The sequence below is a fragment of the Parambassis ranga genome, chromosome 4 (assembly GCF_900634625.1).
Source record: "Parambassis ranga chromosome 4, fParRan2.1, whole genome shotgun sequence".
Classification (NCBI taxonomy): domain Eukaryota; kingdom Metazoa; phylum Chordata; class Actinopteri; family Ambassidae; genus Parambassis; species Parambassis ranga.
In genome coordinates, this window is record NC_041025.1 from 4,769,121 (window position 1) to 4,790,954 (window position 21,834).

At 41.2% G+C, this 21,834-nt stretch overlaps 3 protein-coding genes across 4 annotated transcripts in view; 2 read left to right on the forward strand and 1 right to left on the reverse strand.

The window, feature by feature from the left end:
- The window catches only part of c4h1orf146 (chromosome 4 C1orf146 homolog), a 28,044-nt gene extending 6,471 nt beyond the window's left edge, over nt 1-21,573 (reverse strand). Inside the window, exons 1-5 of one of the 2 annotated variants that reach the window (XR_003670470.1) lie at nt 21,478-21,573; nt 21,141-21,234; nt 20,822-20,993; nt 20,631-20,709; nt 20,356-20,473 (exon numbers count right to left, since the gene is read on the reverse strand). Coding sequence is in view for 1 of the 2 variants with exons in the window: in XM_028403076.1 (XP_028258877.1) it covers nt 20,366-20,473; nt 20,631-20,709; nt 20,822-20,993; nt 21,141-21,234; nt 21,478-21,543 (519 nt within the window). In the remaining variant the exon portion in view is untranslated. Of the gene's footprint in view, nt 1-20,323; nt 20,474-20,630; nt 20,710-20,821; nt 20,994-21,140; nt 21,235-21,477 lie in introns of those variants that run through there. The other variant, XM_028403076.1, reaches the window with a different exon arrangement.
- Nucleotides 118-5,312, forward strand: gfi1ab (growth factor independent 1A transcription repressor b). The gene is made up of 7 exons (XM_028403075.1): nt 118-176; nt 2,445-2,558; nt 2,955-3,143; nt 3,528-3,904; nt 4,036-4,173; nt 4,317-4,482; nt 4,601-5,312. The coding sequence occupies exons 2-7, from the start codon at nt 2,447-2,449 to the stop codon at nt 4,777-4,779; spliced, it is 1,161 nt and encodes a 386-aa protein (XP_028258876.1). The 5' UTR covers nt 118-176; nt 2,445-2,446; the 3' UTR covers nt 4,780-5,312.
- On the forward strand, nt 15,163-20,167 carry LOC114434116 (glomulin-like). Its single transcript, XM_028403074.1, has 18 exons — nt 15,163-15,204; nt 15,330-15,455; nt 16,465-16,575; nt 16,657-16,765; nt 17,209-17,458; nt 17,563-17,653; nt 17,733-17,899; nt 18,001-18,054; nt 18,141-18,171; nt 18,271-18,360; nt 18,581-18,622; nt 18,720-18,793; nt 18,895-18,979; nt 19,088-19,197; nt 19,483-19,546; nt 19,624-19,759; nt 19,873-19,967; nt 20,050-20,167. The coding sequence occupies exons 1-18, from the start codon at nt 15,163-15,165 to the stop codon at nt 20,143-20,145; spliced, it is 1,773 nt and encodes a 590-aa protein (XP_028258875.1). The 3' UTR covers nt 20,146-20,167.
- Nucleotides 21,574-21,834: the final 261 nt, after the last annotated feature.

Consider the following 21,834-nt stretch of genomic DNA (forward strand, 5'->3'; position numbering starts at 1 on the left):
AATGTGCAGAGATGACTGTGACGTGGTGTGTTTTTGGTCTCGGGCTGCCTTCCTTTGTAGATTCTTGCATAGATTGACAGCTTTCAGGAAGTGATTTCTTTTCAGAGATGAGCCTCAGCTACTAATCATTGCATACACATTTAAAGGAGCATCTCTTCGGACACAACCATTACCAGGTAGGTGATTATTATTATATAAATGCTGGAATGAAGGTGAGACTATTAGACCTTGTGTGTCCATGTGCTGTAGAAATCATTCCCAATATATATATATATAGATAAATAAAATGAATATATAGCCTATACATATATAAACTAGATATACAGATAAATAAAATGAAAATTTTGGTGGCTGCCTTGCAGCACATATTCAGATTTATGCATTTCTAGGCCTAGAGCACAGGCTTAGTTTTAATACGGCCTACAGGCTATATTTAATATTTGTGACTCTTACATCTGACCAGAGTAGAAAGTGCGTCCTGATAGGCTATTGAAGTGTTCATGCAAATGTGAGGCTGTGCTGTGTGGCGTTGAGGACGTGAATCATTTGCTTCTTACATATTTGGCTCTGTTTTTAAGGCTCACTTTCACCAGTGCAGAAAAAACATTTAAAATAAATTCAGCAAAAAATAAAGAATAAATCCGGTATTAACTGAGAGCAACCATTAGATAAATAAAAACATCTTTCAAGAACATTGAATGATGCATTCTTTCTCAGTATTTTATTATTTGTATTGCTTCATTTATGAATAAAATAAGTATACACATATTTTTTTTTAAATAATCTGTCTAATCCCGCTGTGACGCCAGGTCGCCACAGCGGGTGTTGTGCAGCGTTACGAAACCGGCCTGCGGACAGCCGGACCTGCTGCTTTTATCGGTCCGGGCTTCGTATCTGCACTGCAACGGTATCCGGATGCTGCTGCCGTGAGGCGTCTAATCGAGTCGGGACATGTGGCCCTTTGATTTCCTGTCCTTCAATCACTGATAACAGTCTGCCACAAACTGACCGAACAAATTCAACTGAACCATATTTTAGACCTAAAATAAATGATTTGATTCAATTTCCGCCTGGATAAATCAGCTTATTTCGTCTTTAACAGGATACGAAAATGTCCTGTGAGTAAGTGCTCCTGCGGTTTTTTAATTTTGTCAATAGCGCAAACCATTCGTGAGTTACGGTAATTCCCGCATGTTTTTGGTTTGTTTTTTTTTTACCCACGGGCGGATGTTAAGACGTGAAGCGAGATAATTGTGACCACTCGCGCTTTAAAATGTTTTTTTTTTTTTTTAATCTATTTATCGATATTATTAAACGTTCTAACTCACGTGCTGTGATGTCACGCGGGCTGCTTAGCCTATTGCTGCCAATCAAAGTTCATCCACTCTCGCGTTAAATTAGCTTCAAGATTCACATGTTACACCTGCTGTGGATAAAAGGCGCATTCAGGGCGCTCGGAGAGAACAGAGGGCGACTGTTGCCGCCGTGCGCTGTTTCCTATGGGGCACAATGCGCACGGTAATGTGAAACTGTCACCGCAGGCGTGACGACGGCGAGTGTCTGTCACATAATAACAGTGTGTGGTCTGACAGCAGTCCGGCACAAAGTTCCGAAACACGCTTTGACCACAATGCAATTATTGTGAGTTTGTACCTAATTTATTTTCTAAGGTTAATTCGACCTTAACAATCTGCAGCATCCGACGACCTTGTCGCTATTATAAGGCTCATACCACAGGCCTAATTCGTTCCGTTTCCTCCACCCCTTTATTTTTACCACTGCGTGGTATAGTTCAGCATCAGTATAACACCCTGGAGTGCGCCCCCGCGCTTCCTCTCGCCCATCACCCTTTAAAAGATTAAATGAGACGCCGGTGCCGCGCGTATCACTTTTCCTGATTGCTATTGGCTCCTCAGGAGACACGAGCTGCAGTCTGATCTGAGAGGGGGGAGAAAAGTCTGCAGACTCACTGTCCAAGTTTTATTTTTAAAAGCAAAAGTCCCTGCCGCTGTTTCCAAGCGCGCGTCTGTGTCAGAAGCAGGACAGAGGTGAACCCCTCCGTCATAGGTAAACTTGTGAGATGAATTCATTTGCATTGACGAGCTGTGACAAGAAGTCGCCCCCGCTGCAGACTTGTTTCCCATTACCTGTAACCGCACTCCGCGCAGACTGAAGACTAACGCACCGCAGGGCAGACCTTCACTGCGGCGCCCTGAGCTACAGAGCAGAGCTGCTGGGACACCTGTCAGAGCAACACCTGGCAGGCGGGACGGACAGTGCGCGCATGCTCCGTCGCCAGGTTGAACTCTCTTAAAGCACTTGGGACGCGCGTCTCTCCCATCAGTGGAGATCAAACCTTTGAGCGAGCAACGCCGTGTGTAGAAGCGACTTTCTTCCTGCAGCTGGATTATCCCATCATCCCTGATCTGTGCCTCTCACTCCAGAGATGCCTCGCTCCTTCTTGGTGAAGAGTAAGAAGGCGCACAGTTACCACCAGCCCCGGAGCTTCGAGGATGACTACAGCAAGCTGGACACGATCCTGGCGCACATTTGCTCAGGTAGGTGAAAATCATTATTATATTATTCCGTGCGCATTTATTGACACGTTTGCGCCTCTTTTTGGTGGAAAATGATTTTTTTTTTTCAAACTGTAAACTACATGTTTGATCGCAGAACGCATAGAAGCGACATCATGTTATTGATAAAAGGATTATTAAAGTATTGGAAACAAAAAAGAAACTGAAGCTTTTTTTAAAGGCCTGAAACTTTTCCCTAAAAAACGATTCAACTTTGATGAATGTTTTTTTCTTTATTGCAATATTGGATTTCTGTTACTAATAACGGGCTCATTGTAATATCCTGCTATATATTTTGACAATTCATAAGTTGGTCATTTAGTATTAAAATAACATCAAAGTGGGCTGACGAGTCCTGTCTGTCCATTGTCCTATCAGAAACGGATAAACTCACAGAAGAAGACCCCGATGTGTCAGTGGACAGGTACGGCCTCTCTCCGGATTCCCACCTAGGCGACGCTGTTGACTTCTCCCCCAAGTCTCCTCTGAGTTGCGCCCACAGTCTGTGCGGTCGCTCCCCGGACTACGAGGACTTCTGGAGGCCTCCGTCCCCCTCTGCGTCTCCAGGTATGACCAGACACACCACCACTCCTGATCCTGTAGTGGAATTACATTATCCATGATATGACACGGCTCTAATATTTTGAAGTTCTTAATCTGCGAGATTATAATTTGGTGAAACGTTTAAAATGAGAACTTGTCACAGTTGCCATTTGAATTATGAAGCCTCTCTGTGATTTCCTATGTTTATATACATATATGTTTTGAGACTTGAAGCAGATTTAACCTCTACATACCTGGTTTCTCCACCAATCATCATTTGGGGATTATCTAAAGAACACTGCATGACTCCTTAACACCAACCCCCTGAGGCCCTGCGGGGGCCTGGGGACGCTCCGTTTGGCCCATGTCACAGCTGCCATTAACATTTCATCCGTTTCCCCTCTGCAGTGGATTCGGAGAAATCCCTGTCTCCTCTGGTGGATGAGACCCAGCCCTTTACCGTTCCATTCCGGCCGTACGCCTGGAGCAGCTACCCGGGTCCGGGGCTAAGGCCCATGGTTCAGCAGAGCATGCGTCCCAGCGTGGAGGTTGGCAGAGACCAGGCAGCAATGGCTTTTTATGGGGATGGTGGTGTCCATTCTGCGCTGTACGCAGACCGCGCTCTGGCAGAGGACACGTATGGTGACTACAGGAGGCACGCTGCTGCTCTGCTGTTCCCAGAGACAGGCCTGCACGGAAAGACCCACGACGTGAAGGCCCAGTCTGACCTGCTGTGCTCCAGTCTCATCCTTAACGGGGCCTACAAGTGTGTCAAGTGCAGTAAGGTGAGGAGGGAGATTATACACAACTGCATCTGTGTAGGGAAGATGAATGTACCTCCCACCTCCGGTTAATCCAAGGTGTTTTTCTTTGCATTTTTTTAATTCTAAAAAATAGTTTGTCGTCTACCCATCAGGTGTTTTCCACCCCGCATGGTTTGGAAGTCCACGTCCGCAGATCGCACAGTGGCACCAGACCGTTCGCTTGTGAAATATGCGGCAAAACATTCGGACATGCAGTCAGCCTGGAGCAACACAAAGCCGTGCATTCTCAGGTAAACACATTTTAACTTCGAAACCACATCCCGTACTTCTCACCTTTTTTTTTTTTGGTTGTGTGATTTTTTGCACCTCGTTTTTAACCTTCCTGTCAACGTGGATGCGCTGATTCGAAATCTTGCCTCTGCTCACGTTTCAGGAAAGAAGCTTTGACTGCAAAATATGCGGCAAAAGTTTTAAGAGGTCGTCCACACTGTCCACTCATCTGCTCATCCACTCCGACACGCGGCCGTACCCCTGCCAGTACTGCGGCAAAAGGTTCCACCAGAAGTCAGACATGAAGAAACACACCTTCATCCACACAGGTGAGGAGAGAATGGGCAGAAAATACGGACTGATCCTGTGCGCAAAAGTCAGGATTTTACTTATAACATTTAATTTAACTTACTACAACTTGATATATTTTTTGTATTTATCTTCCAGGGGAGAAGCCGCACAAATGTCAGGTTTGCGGGAAAGCGTTCAGCCAGAGCTCCAACCTCATCACACACAGCAGGAAGCACACCGGGTACAAACCTTTCGGGTGCGACCTCTGCGGCAAAGGTTTCCAAAGAAAGGTGGACCTGAGGAGACACAAGGAGACGCAGCACGGACTGAAATGAAGCAGAACGGCGCACTGCACATCTTATCTAATGTACTCTGCCTTACAACGATCAGCGAGTCAAATCGGACATTTCAGACATGAGGCATGTCCCGTTAATCAGCCTGAGGACATTTCTTGAATCAAGATAAAGCTTTGTAAAAGTGCATCGACAAACACTAATTACACCATCCCATAAGTACAGACAACCAGAGATAAGCTGTAAAATAAATGCTGATATATTCATAAGATTGTGTGTCTGAAACTCCAGATACTTGTGTTCACACTTCAGTGAGGCCACCGGGGAGATGGAAATTTGCGCTTCTCCAAAGAACGGAACTATTATTTTTATTTATTTTTATTTTTTTTTAGCTGGCAGCGATGCTGGCAAAGCAGAGCCTCCTCAGACCGTGGGATCTCATAAACAGGAGGGTCCCTGCTCCACTCACGGACATCTTATATCACTTTATTTTGCACATTTTCATGTCGAATAAAAGTTTACAAAATGAATATTTCCTCCCATTGTACCGGATTTTAATTGAATAGTATCTAAATGTAGGCCTTCGATAAGATTACAATAAAAGTCTTTATAATAATAAAAAATAATGGTTTAATGTGATTTATTTTCTTAAAAGAAGATTTTTCTCTAAAGGCTGTTTGTTTGTTTTTGATACTCTACCCAAAGACAACGTTTTTTAAAGTTTGAAGTTTTTCTTTTTCTGTTTATTTGTTTGTTTTTTCCCAGTGAAGCGTCAGGACGTTTAACCATCTTGCTGCTGTGATTGCGATTGCCCAGAGGCGACTGTTTGTTTTGACACTGCAGCCATGTGTTTGGACCTTAAACAATCTGAGCAGATTTAACCGTTAACAAAATGCCTTTAACCCTTATGGCTGTTATTTTAGGGAGGGGGGAAACCAGTTTTGTCAGAGGAGGTATCACATGTGGCAGCTGGAGTCCTGAGAAAAAAAAATTGGTGCTTGGCTTAAGTGTATAAATGACTAAACAAATGATTAGAAAGGCGAGATTAACCCTATACACACAGGATGACTTTGAGGCAGTGGATTTATCTTTGATTCTCACCCTGTCTTATTAAAACCTGATTCTTGTACTATCTCATCTTTTCCATCTACAAGAGATAAAAAAGAACAATCACTTAGTCGCCTTCTCTGAACATTGATTGAAATCACTGACTCACAAGGATTTTCTATGCCTCACTTCCCCCAAAATTGTACAACATCCAGGCCTGCGAAAATAATGAATATTTTAAACCCCAAGACGAACAGACTAAAGGAGAACAGGAAAAGGCCTGCTCATTTAACAGCAAGCCAGAGCTGTGCACCTTCAGGTACAGACTGAGTCATATTCTTTTAGCAAAACATTAAAAATCTACAATTAAATATGATTTTAGCAAACAATTTCCCATGTAAGGGCGGCTTCTAAATGAAATTCCTAAGCGTCAGATAAATTACTGAGACAGATGCTGCTGTATGAAAAGGGCACACTCCCTGTTCAGACTGAGTGATGTTGAATCTGGTCACTGGGGAACCTATTTCTGTTGGAATGAAGCTGAGTTCTCCTTTAAGTGCCTTTAACACTCTGAGGCAGCCTCAAGCCACCAGCCTGACCACGACCCTCAGAGCGAGCCAGCCAGGCGGTTGTTTCAGGTGCGACACAGAAAGGTAGAAACTTAAGCTCAACTCATGATATCCAGCTTCTTTTCATAACTTTGTTTAACACTAGCAGTTATTTACCAACATGCAATACTTGGTGATTTCACCACCAGGTATTGCATGATTCCCTTAGAGAGGAGCTCTTCAAGTGCAATCTCAGAGAGGAGCTTTTCAAGCAAAAACTTTCAAACGAGCCATTAGACTGACCAGATTTCCTCCAAGGGCACGGGTGGATTTTTTTTTTTTTAAAGCTTTACCCCACTGCCCCAAGGCATATCAAATATGAATAGAATACGGCTGGATCGATTGGAGTGGGCGAGTAATCAGAACACTGCAGTCTGAGGTTCAAATCTAGGCCTGCATCCTGGCCTGTATGTGCATATGGTGGAGACGGTCGCACACAACCACACATGCAAAGTGTATACATGTGGAGGTATGGCTGCATTAATTGCTCCTGACAGACATAGTTGCGCAATTAGAAAGTTCAGAGTCTGGTCCTTGTGGTTTTGAGTGATCTATTATTAATCTCAAATTAAACATGAATAATAAAAGAGAGATTTTAGAGACACACTTTGGAGCTGGATTCTGATTTTTTGCAAAAAAAAAAGCAGTAGGAAATGGACAAAGCGCACATTAACAGTTATGGGTACAGATTTCAATAAATGTAGAAACACTTATAAGCAGAATCTTCCTTTAAAATTAGCTCGACAACAGCTTTTTAAACTAGACACTATGAACATTTACCACTGTGATATGCAGAAAAAAGTATAATGTATAACATACATCGTAGATTACAAAAAAAGGCTGACAGATGTCAATATCTGGAAAATATCTAGTGTATGGTGGTTTATTTTCATGGCAGTAGACAGAGAGAGAGCTAATGTGATTATTTCCCTGAGGGTGAGCAGACCTGTTGTGTGTATTGTAATAATAATGCAGTATTTGCTCTCATGCTGCGTTCAGCAGATTTTCCACAGGTTTGACAAGTTACAAAGTGAGATAACCCGACAGAGATGCAGGATTTCTTCCACACGGCTCTGAAGAAAAAGCACTGATTAATATGTTGGGATAGGAGGGGGGGGGGGCAGAAGTTTCTTGGAAGATGAAGAGATAAAAAACTGCTTTCGTACTTTCTGTTTGTGCTTTTAATAAAGAAAAGTTCCTGCATTAGAGAGACTCCCCTGCTCACCTGTCCTCTCCCCGGTGGTTGACACGCAAACTAAGCTGGGAAAGATGAAGAGAGGCAGGGCTCATATAGGACACAGCTCTTTTGTTGCACAGGCTTATTCATTATTCACCTGATCTGAAAAACAGACTGCAAACCAACTGCACAGCTGTCATCAAGCAACAAGGCGTAGACACAAATTATTCATGACTCGGCAAAGAAAAGGCAGCAAAATGAGAGGAAAATAATAACAAGAGACATCAGCGAGGCAGCTGACAGGCTAAACACGTGCAGGGAGAGCCACCGACCTCTTCAGGCTTACAAGGTTCCTCCTGGAGTGCCAGCCGCTGCTACGCCACACTTCCACTAGACTGCTTTTATACACTGAAGACTTTTATAGAGTGACAAGAACAAGAAATCATGTTGACAATGATTTCCACCACTAATAATTGGAGAAAAAAAAAATCAAGAAAACCTGCACAGGACAGCGATTCTTTTTAGTTTTCTAGTCCAGGTAATTTTACTGTAATAGGCTTCGTTTTAACACATTTTAACTTTTTGTCATCGTGATATTAAGGTAGTATTGTGACATGGACTAAGTTTTGAGAAAACTGAAACAGACAGTGATGACTTTTTTTGACACATCATGCAGGGGATTAAGGGTGTGGACAGTGTTGCTGTTTTCAGGACTGTTTATAATGGCATGTCCCAAGGTGTTTTGAGCGTGATGCTTAAGGCCACACACACACACACACCACTGGCATCAGAAAATGGTGGAGGCCAAATGAGAGCCGACATTTTTCTCCGGCTGCCTTGAAAGCTTTCCATTAGCTGGGCTCTGTTCTGAGGGTCTGAGGCCCTGAACAGCATGAGTCCTGGGGGTGGGTGACTGGGGAGGGGTAGATGGGTGAGCATGTGTGTGTGTGTTGGGGGGGTGAAAGGGCAGGAAGGTTGGTGAGGCTGCCCACTCATTTAAAGACATGTTTATCCGGTTCATTTAGCATTATATATCACTAGACTATTTGGATATGAGCTGTCACTCAACTGAAGGCGCCGCTCATGCTGCTCTGTCGAAAGCCCCCTCCTCTCTGGGCAGTTTTACACATTTGATTTCATATTCTGTACCTGTACAAAGTGAACCTGTGTTAATCCTTTTACTGTATCTGCTGCTACAACATGCTTTTACCTCTTGGCCTGGTTTTGTCGTCTATACCCGAGGCCGCGTCTAATCACATATGAATCCTGAAGGTGACATTAAAAGGATTCACTCTAGGTAAAAGGCTTGATGACAAAACATTCTCTTCTCTTTGGGGGGAGAGAAAACACAAGAAAAAGAAATCTTCTGAACATATAAGTGACAAGGCAGAGAGCGCTGCAGCCTTTTAGTAGGTGATACTCATGTTCACTCAGAAAGGGTTTTACATGACCGAGAATTTGAAATGGAAGCACAAAGCAGTAAGATACATGCACAAATCTTTGCATGCTACACTTAAATAAGAGAGAATAATACTGCTGTGTGTGAGTGTGTGTGATACAGCAGTGGAGGAACAACCATGACCCCCCTAGTAAAAAGTAATTTCGAGGACATGCACCTCCGACGTACAATTCCTATGAAAGGATCAGCCACCATGTTTTGATAGCGAAAGACGGATTCAGCCATGCCAAAAATAATGCTTTAGTTATGCTGGCTGCAGCTTTTATAATGTAAGTGGGGTCTGTCTTTCAAAATCTCGTTTGGTGGGTAATATTGATAAATGTAAAATGCCTCTCTTAATTTGAGTCATGTTCTCTTAACAGAAATTCTGCAGTGATTTGTTTTTAGGACAGAATCAAAAGATTTTGTAAACCTGTCCATGATGGACCCTTTTTAAACAATGACATTAAGTTTATCTGTTTGTTCTGTGTGTGTTGTTAATTGAATTCACACAAATTTATATTTAGACCAGCACCATCTCCACCACTTTGAGACCAGCATTTCTAACCACATACTACATACATACTTTTTCCAGCTGTAATAAATAAATAAATAAATACATATATAAATGTATAAAAATTAAATTAATGAATGTTTTCTTAGCTAGCTGTAATAGCTCTAAGATTCCCATAAACCCATTCTAAGGGATACATAGAGAGGTTCAGCAGTTTGAATAATAAAAAGAGATGGGATAGAGACGTATTAATTCAGACTCACGGCTGAAATTGCCACCCAAGTTGCATTCTTTAACTAATTGATTGGGTTTGTAAAGATCTGTTCTCACATTTAAATGCAAAACAATAAAACACTGAAACTTCTAAATAAAAGCGAAAGTACATTTACAAGCACTCTCCTGTACAAACTATGACAGACTGTGTAACCAAAATGTTAACTAAATAGTAAGGCATGTAATAATAAAGGAAACTCTTCCAACCTATGCAAACAGAATATGATTTGTGAGCGAGCATGGCAGCATAAGATGTTACTTTGTGATACTGCCATCCCCTTAACCAGGCCTGATTGTAGCTATGAATCTTTCTAAAAAATTCATAAGATCCATTTCACAAATGACCAAGCCGAGCATGTGCCTGTATCTAAATAGCAAGGAGAGAGCAATACGAGGTAGATCTATAAGAGCAGTCTGAGCAAGGAGAACAAAATGACAAAGATTTATTCTCAGCCATAATCAAATATTTATGCTGAGGCATTCAAGTAAAGTTACTTTTTGTGTTCTGATTTAATGAATGATTTGAGCAGTGGCAGTGCTGGGAGGCACAGATGTTGGGTTTGCTGAAGCCTGCACTAATGCCCATTCAGGGGTCTGTGTGGTCATGTGTCAGACTGCAGCAGGATCAAAGTAGAGAACGGCAGTGTGGGGATCACAGCTTAGAAGAGTAGGATGGTAAGTACCTCCACAGCCCCAGAGGTCTACACTAAGCCACTGTTTCTAGGTAGTGTTTATTTTTTTTAAATCTATAAATTAAATTAAATTAAATTAAAATCATTCAGGCTCATAGTCCACCTGCCACTGACACTGATCACAAACCTAAGATCTCCAGGTCTTTTTATCATGCATTGCACCAGTATGTTGCCCATCACTTTACATGGAAAAAAAAGAACTGAGTAAGGTGGGACTGATCCAAATTGACAAAGTCACAGATAAAGGAAATGGATCCCAGCAGTGCACTGACTCTCCCATTTTCCCTCTGGCATCCTCTGAAACATTAATGACCCCAAGCTGAATCTGATCTGGCCTTCTTTACTCAGTGTTTTATCTGAACCCAGAGCAGTCTGCCCAAGAAAACATAACATGATCCTAAATATTACTATCTGTGAAAAATTGATGTAACTTTAGGAAGAAAACTAATACACTAAGACACTAATAAATAATACTTAATTTACAAACAAAAATCATAATAAAATAAAGGACTCAAAATGAAATTGTGATGCCAGTAAAGAAGGGTCCAGATCAGATGACCTGAAAGGAAGCCATGAGTGGGCAGGAGGTGCCAGGAGACATCTGTGGCAGGTGAAACAGAAATTCTAACACTTGAGTGAACACTTAAATGGATAAAGGGAGTTTGGAAAAAAGGCTAAAAGCCTCCACCACTTCCAACAAGACATTGGTACCCAAAACACAGTGTCAGCATCTTTAAACACAGGAGAGAAGAGGAGATGACAAAATCATTTTGACAGCCAGTTCACATGTAACATCTCCGATTCATCCACCTTGGGGAGTTGCTGGGCAGTTTTACTCCGCTGCCGGGGGAAACCGGGCCCCATGTGTTGTAGTAGAATGGGCAGGGTCGAGCTTGTGCATGTTGCCACGCAGCACTTATTGATTAGAGTCGGACAGGGTGTCAGTCTCCACAGCCCAGAGATACAGTGGGCAAGCGGCAGCTATCTGTGTCTATTAAGGTTGTCCGTTCTGTGTGTATTGATTAGCAACAACTCAACACAGGGAATTGTCATCAAAATGCCGCTTTACAAAAGGTTGAGCAGGCGGTGATGAAGTCCACATGCATGGTCCAGGCGGTATGGATTAGTCGATGCAGCTCCGAAGGCATCGCTCGATACCAGACAGATGCTACAGCTCAGGAAAGACGGAGGCGTCTGGCCTGCATGGGCCTTTGTCTCACCTTGGGAGCTTTCAGCTCACAGTACACTGGTAGATGGAGCGGCTTCATGGCTTGTTGAATGACGTGAAAAAGACTCAACTACACTACAACAACAGCCTATGCCAGAGCACAAACAGATGTTCACTAAACACACTCAGACTGCGCCCGCACAGCCACTCCCTGCGATTGTTTGCTACAGGGACAAAGCTTTTACAAAAAGGGGCCAAGGTCAAGATTCTCCCTGGTGAGGCCACCATCTCCATTAGCTCTTAGTACACTGACTTCACTTTTAAACAGTGCCATCGGTAACAGAATAATAAGGAAAGGAATTCAATGATAATGTCTCACCTATACATTACCAAGACTCACACTACATACATATATTACATCGTATTTAATTGAGCCATACTGATTGAAACGCATATTCATTATAAAGTGTAGTCCCACAAGCCAAAAAAATGAATGCTAAAAATACTGCCTACAGCACCAAAGGTGTATTTATATTACCCTAATTTCCTTATGTTTGCTAAAAAAGACTAGCATTGAATGTTGATACCTTGGTCACTTACTGTAAATTTGTGTAATATGAGTGAACTACACCTTTTAAAACCTTTAAAAGCACACAAGAATCTTCGGATCAAACAGTGAAGCAGAAATCACAAACGCAAATCTGGACCATATGAAAAATATCTTGAAATCAAACACAACTTTGTGACTCAGAAAGCAGCAGTGTAGCTGAGGCAGGACTCGTGGGAGAGACCCTAAACATGCCAGTTTTTCTTGACAAGCACAGCGGGGCCCGGGGAGGTTTGGGGCAGACACAAGAGCTTGAAGCAGTCTGCAGAGGCCTCCAGGGGAAGGCGGCTGGATAAATAGTTCACTTAGTACCTCTCACTCTGTAAGAGGTCACCAAGGAAATATGGAATGGAAAGGGAAAATAGAGAGGCTTTATCCCACTCTCATAGGATTGCTGCCTGTTTGTATACCAAACTGCTCCATAAATACTGCACGCATCTGCTGCACCACTGCAATGATACGCTCAATCCTGCTCATTTAGGAATCTACTCAGTCCTCAAAAAACATACCTCCAATTTTCATAGCAGAAAAGTACAAATAAACATTAGACTATGTGCCTGAACTAGTCTGCCCGTACTGGATTAAGGCTCTGCACATCTTGTTACACAACTGCCATTGCTGTCGTCCAGCAAATTAAATATACATGGATATGTGATATCAGTGACCTGAGATATGCCTCTGAACACTGCTGAACGCTCCCCACATGCCTTGACAGTACACAGACTGCATACAGTACCTAAGTACCTGATGTTAACGGATACTTTGAGGCATCCAAATAAATTCATTTGTCACTTGGCGTAGCACACTTCCTGATACAGTCATATGGGCTATACACATTTATAGAAACATAATTAATCCACCTATTATTTCCTGGCAAATTACCGTAAGCACAAATCAAACTCAACTACATACACTCAGAGATCCTTTGAAGAAATGATCAGTCTGAACCGCTGTCTTTCCAATCAAACTAAATCTAACATGAAGACTTTGCCAGGAAAACACTTACACTACACTAACAAATACATCCTGAGAAGTGGTATAGGCTGAAATTGTCTGCACTGCATTTATCTATTGAACAACTGTTCTTCATACAATTGTGCGGAACACTGACTTCAGAATCACAGTCTTCCCCCACGCTGTGAGAGATGACAAAATATGTGCATTACATATATTTAATTAACTGATTGAAGTGGGCAAAGGGAAGTGACATGCATCAGTCTGATCCAACTACTGAAGGATGTGACAATCAGGGTAGTTGTCATTGTTATTTAAAATTGACCAAACTACACTGATAACCTTCATTAATATTCTAATGAATAATATTAGTTCTGTATATGACCATGAATCGACTGAGCCTCGTTTTTAAGACCTTAAATAATTAGACTTTTACTTGCTTTAGTTTTAGCATTCCGAATGCAAGACCTTTATTTGTAGTAAAATATCTATACATTTTTTGTATTTGTACTTCTGAACACAGAAGTCCATTTGTAACCATAAACTATTGTATCCACACCTTCAGTCTGGCCTTCCAGACAAACAGTGCCCTCCTCAGTTGGAAATTGATCACTGCTTTGACTCACTCTACATTTTTTGCTCTGAAAAATACAAATCTGGGAATCTGGAAATAAAATATAGTAACTTCACTTATATAAACGTAAAGTGGTAAATGTCTTTCCTTGACACAGCAGTCTAAAAAAATCATAAACACAGACTGATCATAATCCTGGATGGAGTATTCCATTCACCAGGAGCACTGTCAAAACAAAACCTCAACAACCAGCAATTAAGAATGACAAAATCAAGGACAAACATGGAGTGAGCGGCAGTCTGTGTACTGTATTTGCTTTGTGGCTTTTGTCTAAGGCTTTCATCACATGGCAATATGGACTGAAACCCTGAATGGCAGATGTCAGCTAAATCCAACCGTTCAAACACACTTCTCTACCTATTCATCTGAAATCAGGACTTGAGCTGCTCCTCTAGCTAAAGCTGTCAGCCTTGAGCAGGAAGTCAGTGATTGTTCTTCTATTATATTACACGCATACACTCACGACGGCCGGAGGGAAAGGGGATCAAAGCCTTTGTGTTTACACAGAGGAGCAATATGTTGTCATTAATCAATCAAGGAAAAGCATTCTTAATCCCCATGCTTCTGTATACAACAGCCTGCTCTAATTATATAGAAAAGCCTGGAGCACCAGGGCGGATTTATTGGTCTAATATACTGTCAAATTACACGGCCAGTTTTTTAGTCCAAATCTACAAATTTGGTATTACATATTATATGTGTCTAGCTACTTTTAAATGGAGCTACATACTCAAGTATGGGGGCAGAAAAATGGTGCTGGAAAACATGATTTAGCAATCACTCAATATATATATAATATATAACACAGAGATAATAGATGTTCCTTGAGCTCAGAAACAATGAGCTCGCTGCTACAAATGCACCTACAATTCAGAAGTAACTAGCCTGTGTGCATGTGTTTATTGAAAGTTATTTTAGTCACAGACTACGCTCAAGTGGCACATCCCCACCTACACTGCAGGAAGCTAATGAATAGTCAAGTGAGTGAGATCATAATCAATTCACTAATGGTTGAATTCAATGTCTATTGCAGAATCAACATGACTGATCCTTCCAGAGACTTCCACCTTTTCTATGACCACATAGAACTGCTCTGGTTTAATCCTATTACATGTGAAGCACAAGGGAGATAAGAGGTTTATGTTTGGGTTCCTTACAGACTGAATCTCTCTTACTCTGTCAGTCGACACATCAGGAGCATTACACATTTGGTCATTTTGCGACTGACACTGCTGTCACAGCTTCTATTGTGGCGCACTGGAAAAACAGACATATCGTTAATAGGATTTTCTGTGAGTCTGAGGAAGATGCTAATGATGAATGAAGATCAGGTGAATGCCATTATCCAGACATGGGTAAGTGGACACGATTCTGTCACTATAATAGAGTGTATCTGAGGTAAGATTTAGGGGGCATTTTGAAGGGAGAGGTATGTTCGAGATGTGCAACTATATGAGATCATCCTCCATCCTGTATTTAGCGAGATACTCAAGAAGAAGATTTGAAGCCAGAGGACTACAAGCAGTTCCAGAATTTGGGATCCACCTGTCTCTCTGAGTGTGACAGTGAACAACTCCTGAAATTCATACAGGATGAGAAAAACCAGGTATTGTTTCTTCCTGCAGCTCTATCCTCTGTCCCCACTAGCACTGTAGTGAACCTTACAGATATGAAGTGACAACATATTGACAGTGTTAATCTGTCATATAGCACCAACTCACATTGCAGCCTCATTAGCAACAACAGCCACATATCTACTGGAGCGAATAGGAGTAGTCACTTCCCTGCTACCCAACGATGCTAAACATAAAGGTGCAGCTGCTACTGGCTGCCTGCTGGCCTCTTGACCTGGAGGTGTGGAGGGAAAACAAGCAGATATTCAGTCAGATTTCTCGCTCCACTGATAACCGTCTTCAATACGGCACTCCTCTAAGTGCCCTTGGTTGTCCCATCTCTCCACGCTTCATGCAGCTGTGTGTAGTATACTTTTAGAAGCACGTGTCATCCTACTCCTTCCTCTTTCTAGGGCAAAAACAATCTCAAGAGGTTCCAATGATTGATTATTAAATGAAAAATTCCAGGCTTTCAACATATACAAATAACAAGTTTTAAAGAAATGTGATCTGTAGAGGAACATATAATTTTGGTAAACTGATTAGTACTACACAAACTACTGTCAAAAAGAACTACCCACGCTTATAATATCAGACATTAGATACTAATTGTCAAACAAAAACCTGCAGGGATTTCCATTAAGTAGACAGTACATGACTAGAGGAAAATAGAAAAAAGCAAGATGAATTCTTTTCAATAAAATATTGGCTCAACATTATTAGGCTAAATATACACGCCACATCTCTCTCCATCTTGGAGGTACGCAGGCCTGCCGATGCTATCACTTATCAAGTGATGATAAGTGACACTTATATCAAATGTTTATTTTCAGTCACACTATAAGCTGCTGCTGATTGTACAGATGCAAAGCACAAGTGTGAAACTTCATGTGCTGCATGCATCCGTTTATGCAACAACTCATGCAAATGGATAGGAAATGCCAGGCTTGTCCATGCCAGTCCATTTGTGTGGTTACTATTGATTGTTTCTTTTGCACATAGGGGATTGTGAAGTCTATGGGATGTGTTCTCTTGGCACCTCTTGTAAAAGAAGTGATTAAAAAAGACAAGAGTCTTGATCATTGCCAGGCTGCCATCACACATCTGACCAAGGCAGGTACTATTTGTCTACTACATATTATGAGATATACATTTGTTGTATTTATAGCTTCATCTCTTCTCTTATGTCTATAGACTTGCAGGCCAAATGAACTCCTGTGTAGCTTACATGAACTAATTGAAGACACTGATCCAGGTGCCATTTCTGAGACCATACTGACCCTGCTTCCACATCTTCAAACAGGTAATATGTTATAATATATAATAATACTACAAACTAATATGCTATAAATCTGCAAGAAGACACTTTCTGTAATATCTATGATGCTTAGATACCTCTCCAAGATGTTTAAATATTAAAATAACAATGCCAATATCCGATAACAAATGTTTAACTATTACACATTACACTACACTTTTACTTGCAATTTCACACACTTTCATGCACTGTATATAAATCTATAGTGTAATGAAAGTGCTTTAAAAATTGCTAGGTCTAAAAACATAAACCTTCATGGGGCTCAATGGGTGCATGGAAACCAATGCAGTTAGTAAACCAGAGGTTTACACCGAAATATAATATAAACCGAAATATAAAATAATAGACAGTAAGTTGCATTACATCCACGAGTATTTGGCTCCCCCTGCTGTTCGATAACATTAACAGATAACACGTTTCTTTAAAAGTCCTGCTCCGGCTGGATGAGAAGAAGGCGGCCTGTGTGGGCATGGCTCTGTCAGCCGTGCATAAGCAGCTGTCCCGGCTCCCTGTACCTTACACCCAGAAGCAGGAGGATGCTGATGCGTACGGACTGTGCCGCTGCTGCACTGCCTTGGCTGTGTTTACAAAGCCTTTTATAGAGGAGGTGAAGAGAAAAGATGCAAATGGTGTTTGTAACACTGAAGATGAGGAGCTGAAGACTGAGCTTCTGAAGTTGTATGTTTCTGTCCTAACATTACGTTTAAATTACATTTGGCTTTACTGTGTGTTTGGACATGTTCAGGATGACTGAAACTGTACTTTCCTCTTTCCTTATCCAGCTGCATGAGGAGCTTGAGAGAGCCGTTGCTCGAGGCTGAACTACACAAAGACAGACAATCACCACTGTGGCTCTTTGCAGTGGAGATAATGGTAAGAAAAAAAATCTCAATTTGGTATTTTTCACCAAGAAGACTTTGAGAGTGCCCCAAGTCACACGCTTGTCCTGCAGGTCACTCTACCTGCCATCAAAGAATCTCTGTCAGGGCTGCTGTTCTTCAGTTCACTGAGAAGAAGCACTGTGATGAACAACAGTCAGTCCAAGGAGTCACGAGCATGTCTGGCCTATCTGCTGTTTGTCCAGCTCATAACTATAGACAGTTTCCCAGCAGTGTTCAGGTGAGAGGTCACAATCTAATCAAACTGTCGAGGTGTTTATTCATATTTATACTATGCAGTGTATGTTGGAAATGTACATCAACTTCTCACATTCCCTGCAGTCCTGTATTTGTTCTTCAGTGCAACATGGAATACATTAATCAACTCCTCAGTAGGTATGCCATCCAACACTATGAAGTGATTGTATTATTTGTTTGAAAATGATTTAAGATAGTATGATGCTGTTTTGTTTCTTCTGTAGCAAAAAGGAATCACACTTGCTCAAAGGACTGGTAAGGCCCATTCTTTGTGCAGAAAAACTTCAGTGGTTAATGCAAAAAAAATACAATAAAATCAGTAAACCAAGGTTCAAATTGTGTGTGTTTACTCAGGAACTGTTTGCAAAAAGTTTGGAGTGTGTGCAGGACAACAGTCTTCCTGTGAATCTATTGGAACTTAAGAGCTTCTACAGTGTACCACAGGTAAGACCAGTGTAAAAGTAACAATGATTATGTGAAAATAAGGGTCTGACTGCTATTATCAGTCTGCTTTCAGCTGTAGGTGTTTTAAAACTAAATTCTACCTGTGCAACAGCACCTGTCTGGTGTTTATCTGTACAACATGATCAAAAACAAGTACTTGTAGAGCTGAGAAATGTTTACGTCATCAGTGAGAGTGACCGTTTCTCTCTGAATTTCACAGAATCTGAGGCAACTTCTCACGGATTGCCCAATACACCATTTGGTGAGTATGCTTTGTTAGAGAATTGTAATCTGTGATTCTATAAAAGGCATGATTTTAATAAATTTTTGTTAAATTTGTGTGATCACTGCTGCTCCAGAGAGAATCAGGCCTGCAGGTTTTCCAGCTATTTATCAATAAATTAGATGCTGAAGCAAAGCACAAGTTTTTCAGGTGAGAATTGTCACAAATTCTTTTATATTCTTTCAGAGTCTTCTGTTTTTATCTTTCACCGAGCAACAAAATAAAACTGACATAAAAGTCTTCTTTTGCAGGTGCATGTTAAAAACAAGCAATCACACAGGAGTAGAAAGTTACATAATCAAAAACATCAGGAATCAAATTGAATTTTCCATGAAGGTGAGTCCAGGGAGAACAGATGTGGGACCAAGCCTTCTGCCTCTGTATTTGACCTGTGCCTGTACACTTTTATCCCAATATGTTTAATGTATAAAAACTGCTTTACAGCCAGAGAATACTAATAAATGGTTCATGGGAATGGAGCTCCTCTCATTGTTGGGGCTGGTGCTACGTCTACCACAAGGCACAGCGACAGATTTACTCAACAGTATGGACAAGTGAGTAACAACAATAAATAGTACAGAGTTGCCTGCTTAGTTGTTACGTTTATGCCTCAAGACAAAAGAGATATTTCAACATATGGATTTTATAGACTGAGGTGAACCTGACCAATTCTCTCATGTAAGATAATACAACCTTTTCACACATGTCTATATAGATATTTTGGGCTGTATTTGTTAAAATATAGGGCTAAATTAAAGTAAGATGTAAAGATAATAATGCTTACTCCCAGACAAAGGTCTGCTTCATCCAGACTGAGACTTGCTGTCTTTGTTATCCAGGATAATGGAGAGTCTGAATCTTTTACGCTATATGCTGATCAGAGACAAAGAGCTGAGGAACAATGTAAGTCAACACTCTCACTTGTCTGACAGCTCGCTAGTTAATGCAGAAAGCTAATGATCCACTCTTCGTCGGCACAGGCAAATGTGTGGGAAGAGCTGTGCAAGATCAAAGACGAATATCTAAAAATGCTGCGTGTGTGTATCAGCATATCACGAGCGTATTATTCTGCTGAACTGAAAGCACTGAAGGAGGATCAAAAGCTGAAGGCAAAAGGTAAGAAACAACCTTTAATCTGTGCGACTAAATTACACTGAAATAATAACATTGCACAGATGGCACACAGTTTGATTTTATATTGTCAACCCTCTCTGTTGTCCTTTCCTCAGAAGCCAGAGATGCTGCAAGATCTACCAGATTAATCAAAAGCATAACAGTAAAACATGAGAATGTCTCCAATATGTCCCCAGAAGTCCAGCACCAGGTACTGAAAAAAATCCTATTAATTCTTAGTTTGAGATTGGAGTCTGTCTTGCAGGGAAGTTGACTGTTCTTATGTCTGTCAGGTGCTGCAGAGTGCATTGGTGACATTTGACCTGATGGAGAGTCTCATAGTCCGTATTGAAGAAATCACAGATGAAAAGCTGAGTAAATCAACCTGAGGCAGTTCATGCCATCCCTGACCGCTACTTTTTAAAAAAAATACAGCTTTGTTTTATTTTCTTTGTTTGACTATTTAAAAAAAAAGGTGAGGACTATGGAATTCACACTGTGAAATATGTTTAAACATGTCCTTCACCTCTGCTTTTGTACATGCATTTAATACGGAATGTGGTGGTTTGCATTAAATAAAAAGAAACATGCTGGATCACCTGCTGAGCTTTACAGCATGTCTCTTAACATCTCCCACACAGGACTGCTTTCAATAATGTGAGCTCGAGCCAGAGACATCCGGTCCCGGATTTTATCCACATGGGGTTTACTGGTGGCCTGTGAAGAAATCAGAATGAATCAGAAATACTTTATTAATCCCAGGGGGAATGAAATAAATGAGCTTACTTTGAGTTTTTATTTTACATGGCAGACCAACAGAATATCAAATGTATTGTGTAAAACAACGCCTCCTGTGCACTGCCTCTGAATTTACCTTGGCAATTGTCAAAATTCCTTTGACTAATTCAGCATTGCTCCGTACGGGCAGGATCTTCAGATTGCTGCCAAAGAATCTGGAAGGATGGATAAAAAAAAAAATCAGAGTCCAACAAAACAAAAAAGGTACACAGCATGGAAAAAACTGTCTTTTGTAAAGACATAGCACAAGTCCTTTCATTTATATACCTGTTCTGAATAAGAGCCAATACTTCCAGTTCTTTTTGCCTGTTAAAGGGGGCATACAGGAGAAGGAAGGAGTTCCTGTGGACTTGCACAAACTTGTTTATTCTTTCAATGAGTCCTGATCCTTCAAGAGGTTCTGGGAGGTCCTCTGGGTCAACCAACAGAAATGCAGTACCTAGACAAGTCAGCCATAAAAACTGTTATTTTATATTCAGCCTGAAAAGTATTTAACATTTCAACAACAGCTTCTGGCACCTCCCAAGTTGTTTCCTATTGAAAACAATATTACGGACTACGGAAGCCCCGAGGGATTTGGTTTTACCTGACAGGGGGAAGATAAAGGTTCCGGACTCCAGGCTGTCTGAACATCTAATGCGGTGCTGCTGAGCGCTTAGCATCCTGTGTGTTTCATGGTTCTGGTCAAATAAAACCAAAGAACGCAAAACAAAGTAAATTTATATGAACCCAGCTTTAACCCAGTAAATAGACCAACAATTTGCTTGAGTAGCTAGTATTTACCAACTTAAATAATTACTATTACCCACGAACTGGCTGAACGGGCGTTAGCTAAATGATTAGCATCTTTTTTTGGTTAATTCCCTCACAGACAACACAAAATGAAGCGTCAAAATGTAGTACACGTGTTTATCGTAACTTACCCGGAGTGATGTGCTGACTATAATCGTTGTTTTCCACTGAGGAGTGCTTTCTTTGTGTGTTTCCATTTTCTGCTGGTGGTTGATGACGCAGTTACAAAGACCCTCACACTTGTTAATCACTCAGGCTCGCGGGGCCCGGCTCCAGCGCCAGATGTGGTAACATGAAGCCGCCAGAGGGCGCTACAGCACCACGAAGCAGATTTCTGAGTACAAGTCCTGATACATATTTTATTTACCGTTTTGACGAGAAAATGGTGACAAACTTATTTCAGAAACACAAAACTTTATTTTCAGTATCACACTAAATGCAAGCCAATAGGCTAATGTAATTTTTGTTTAAGAAACTTCAGTCAACCA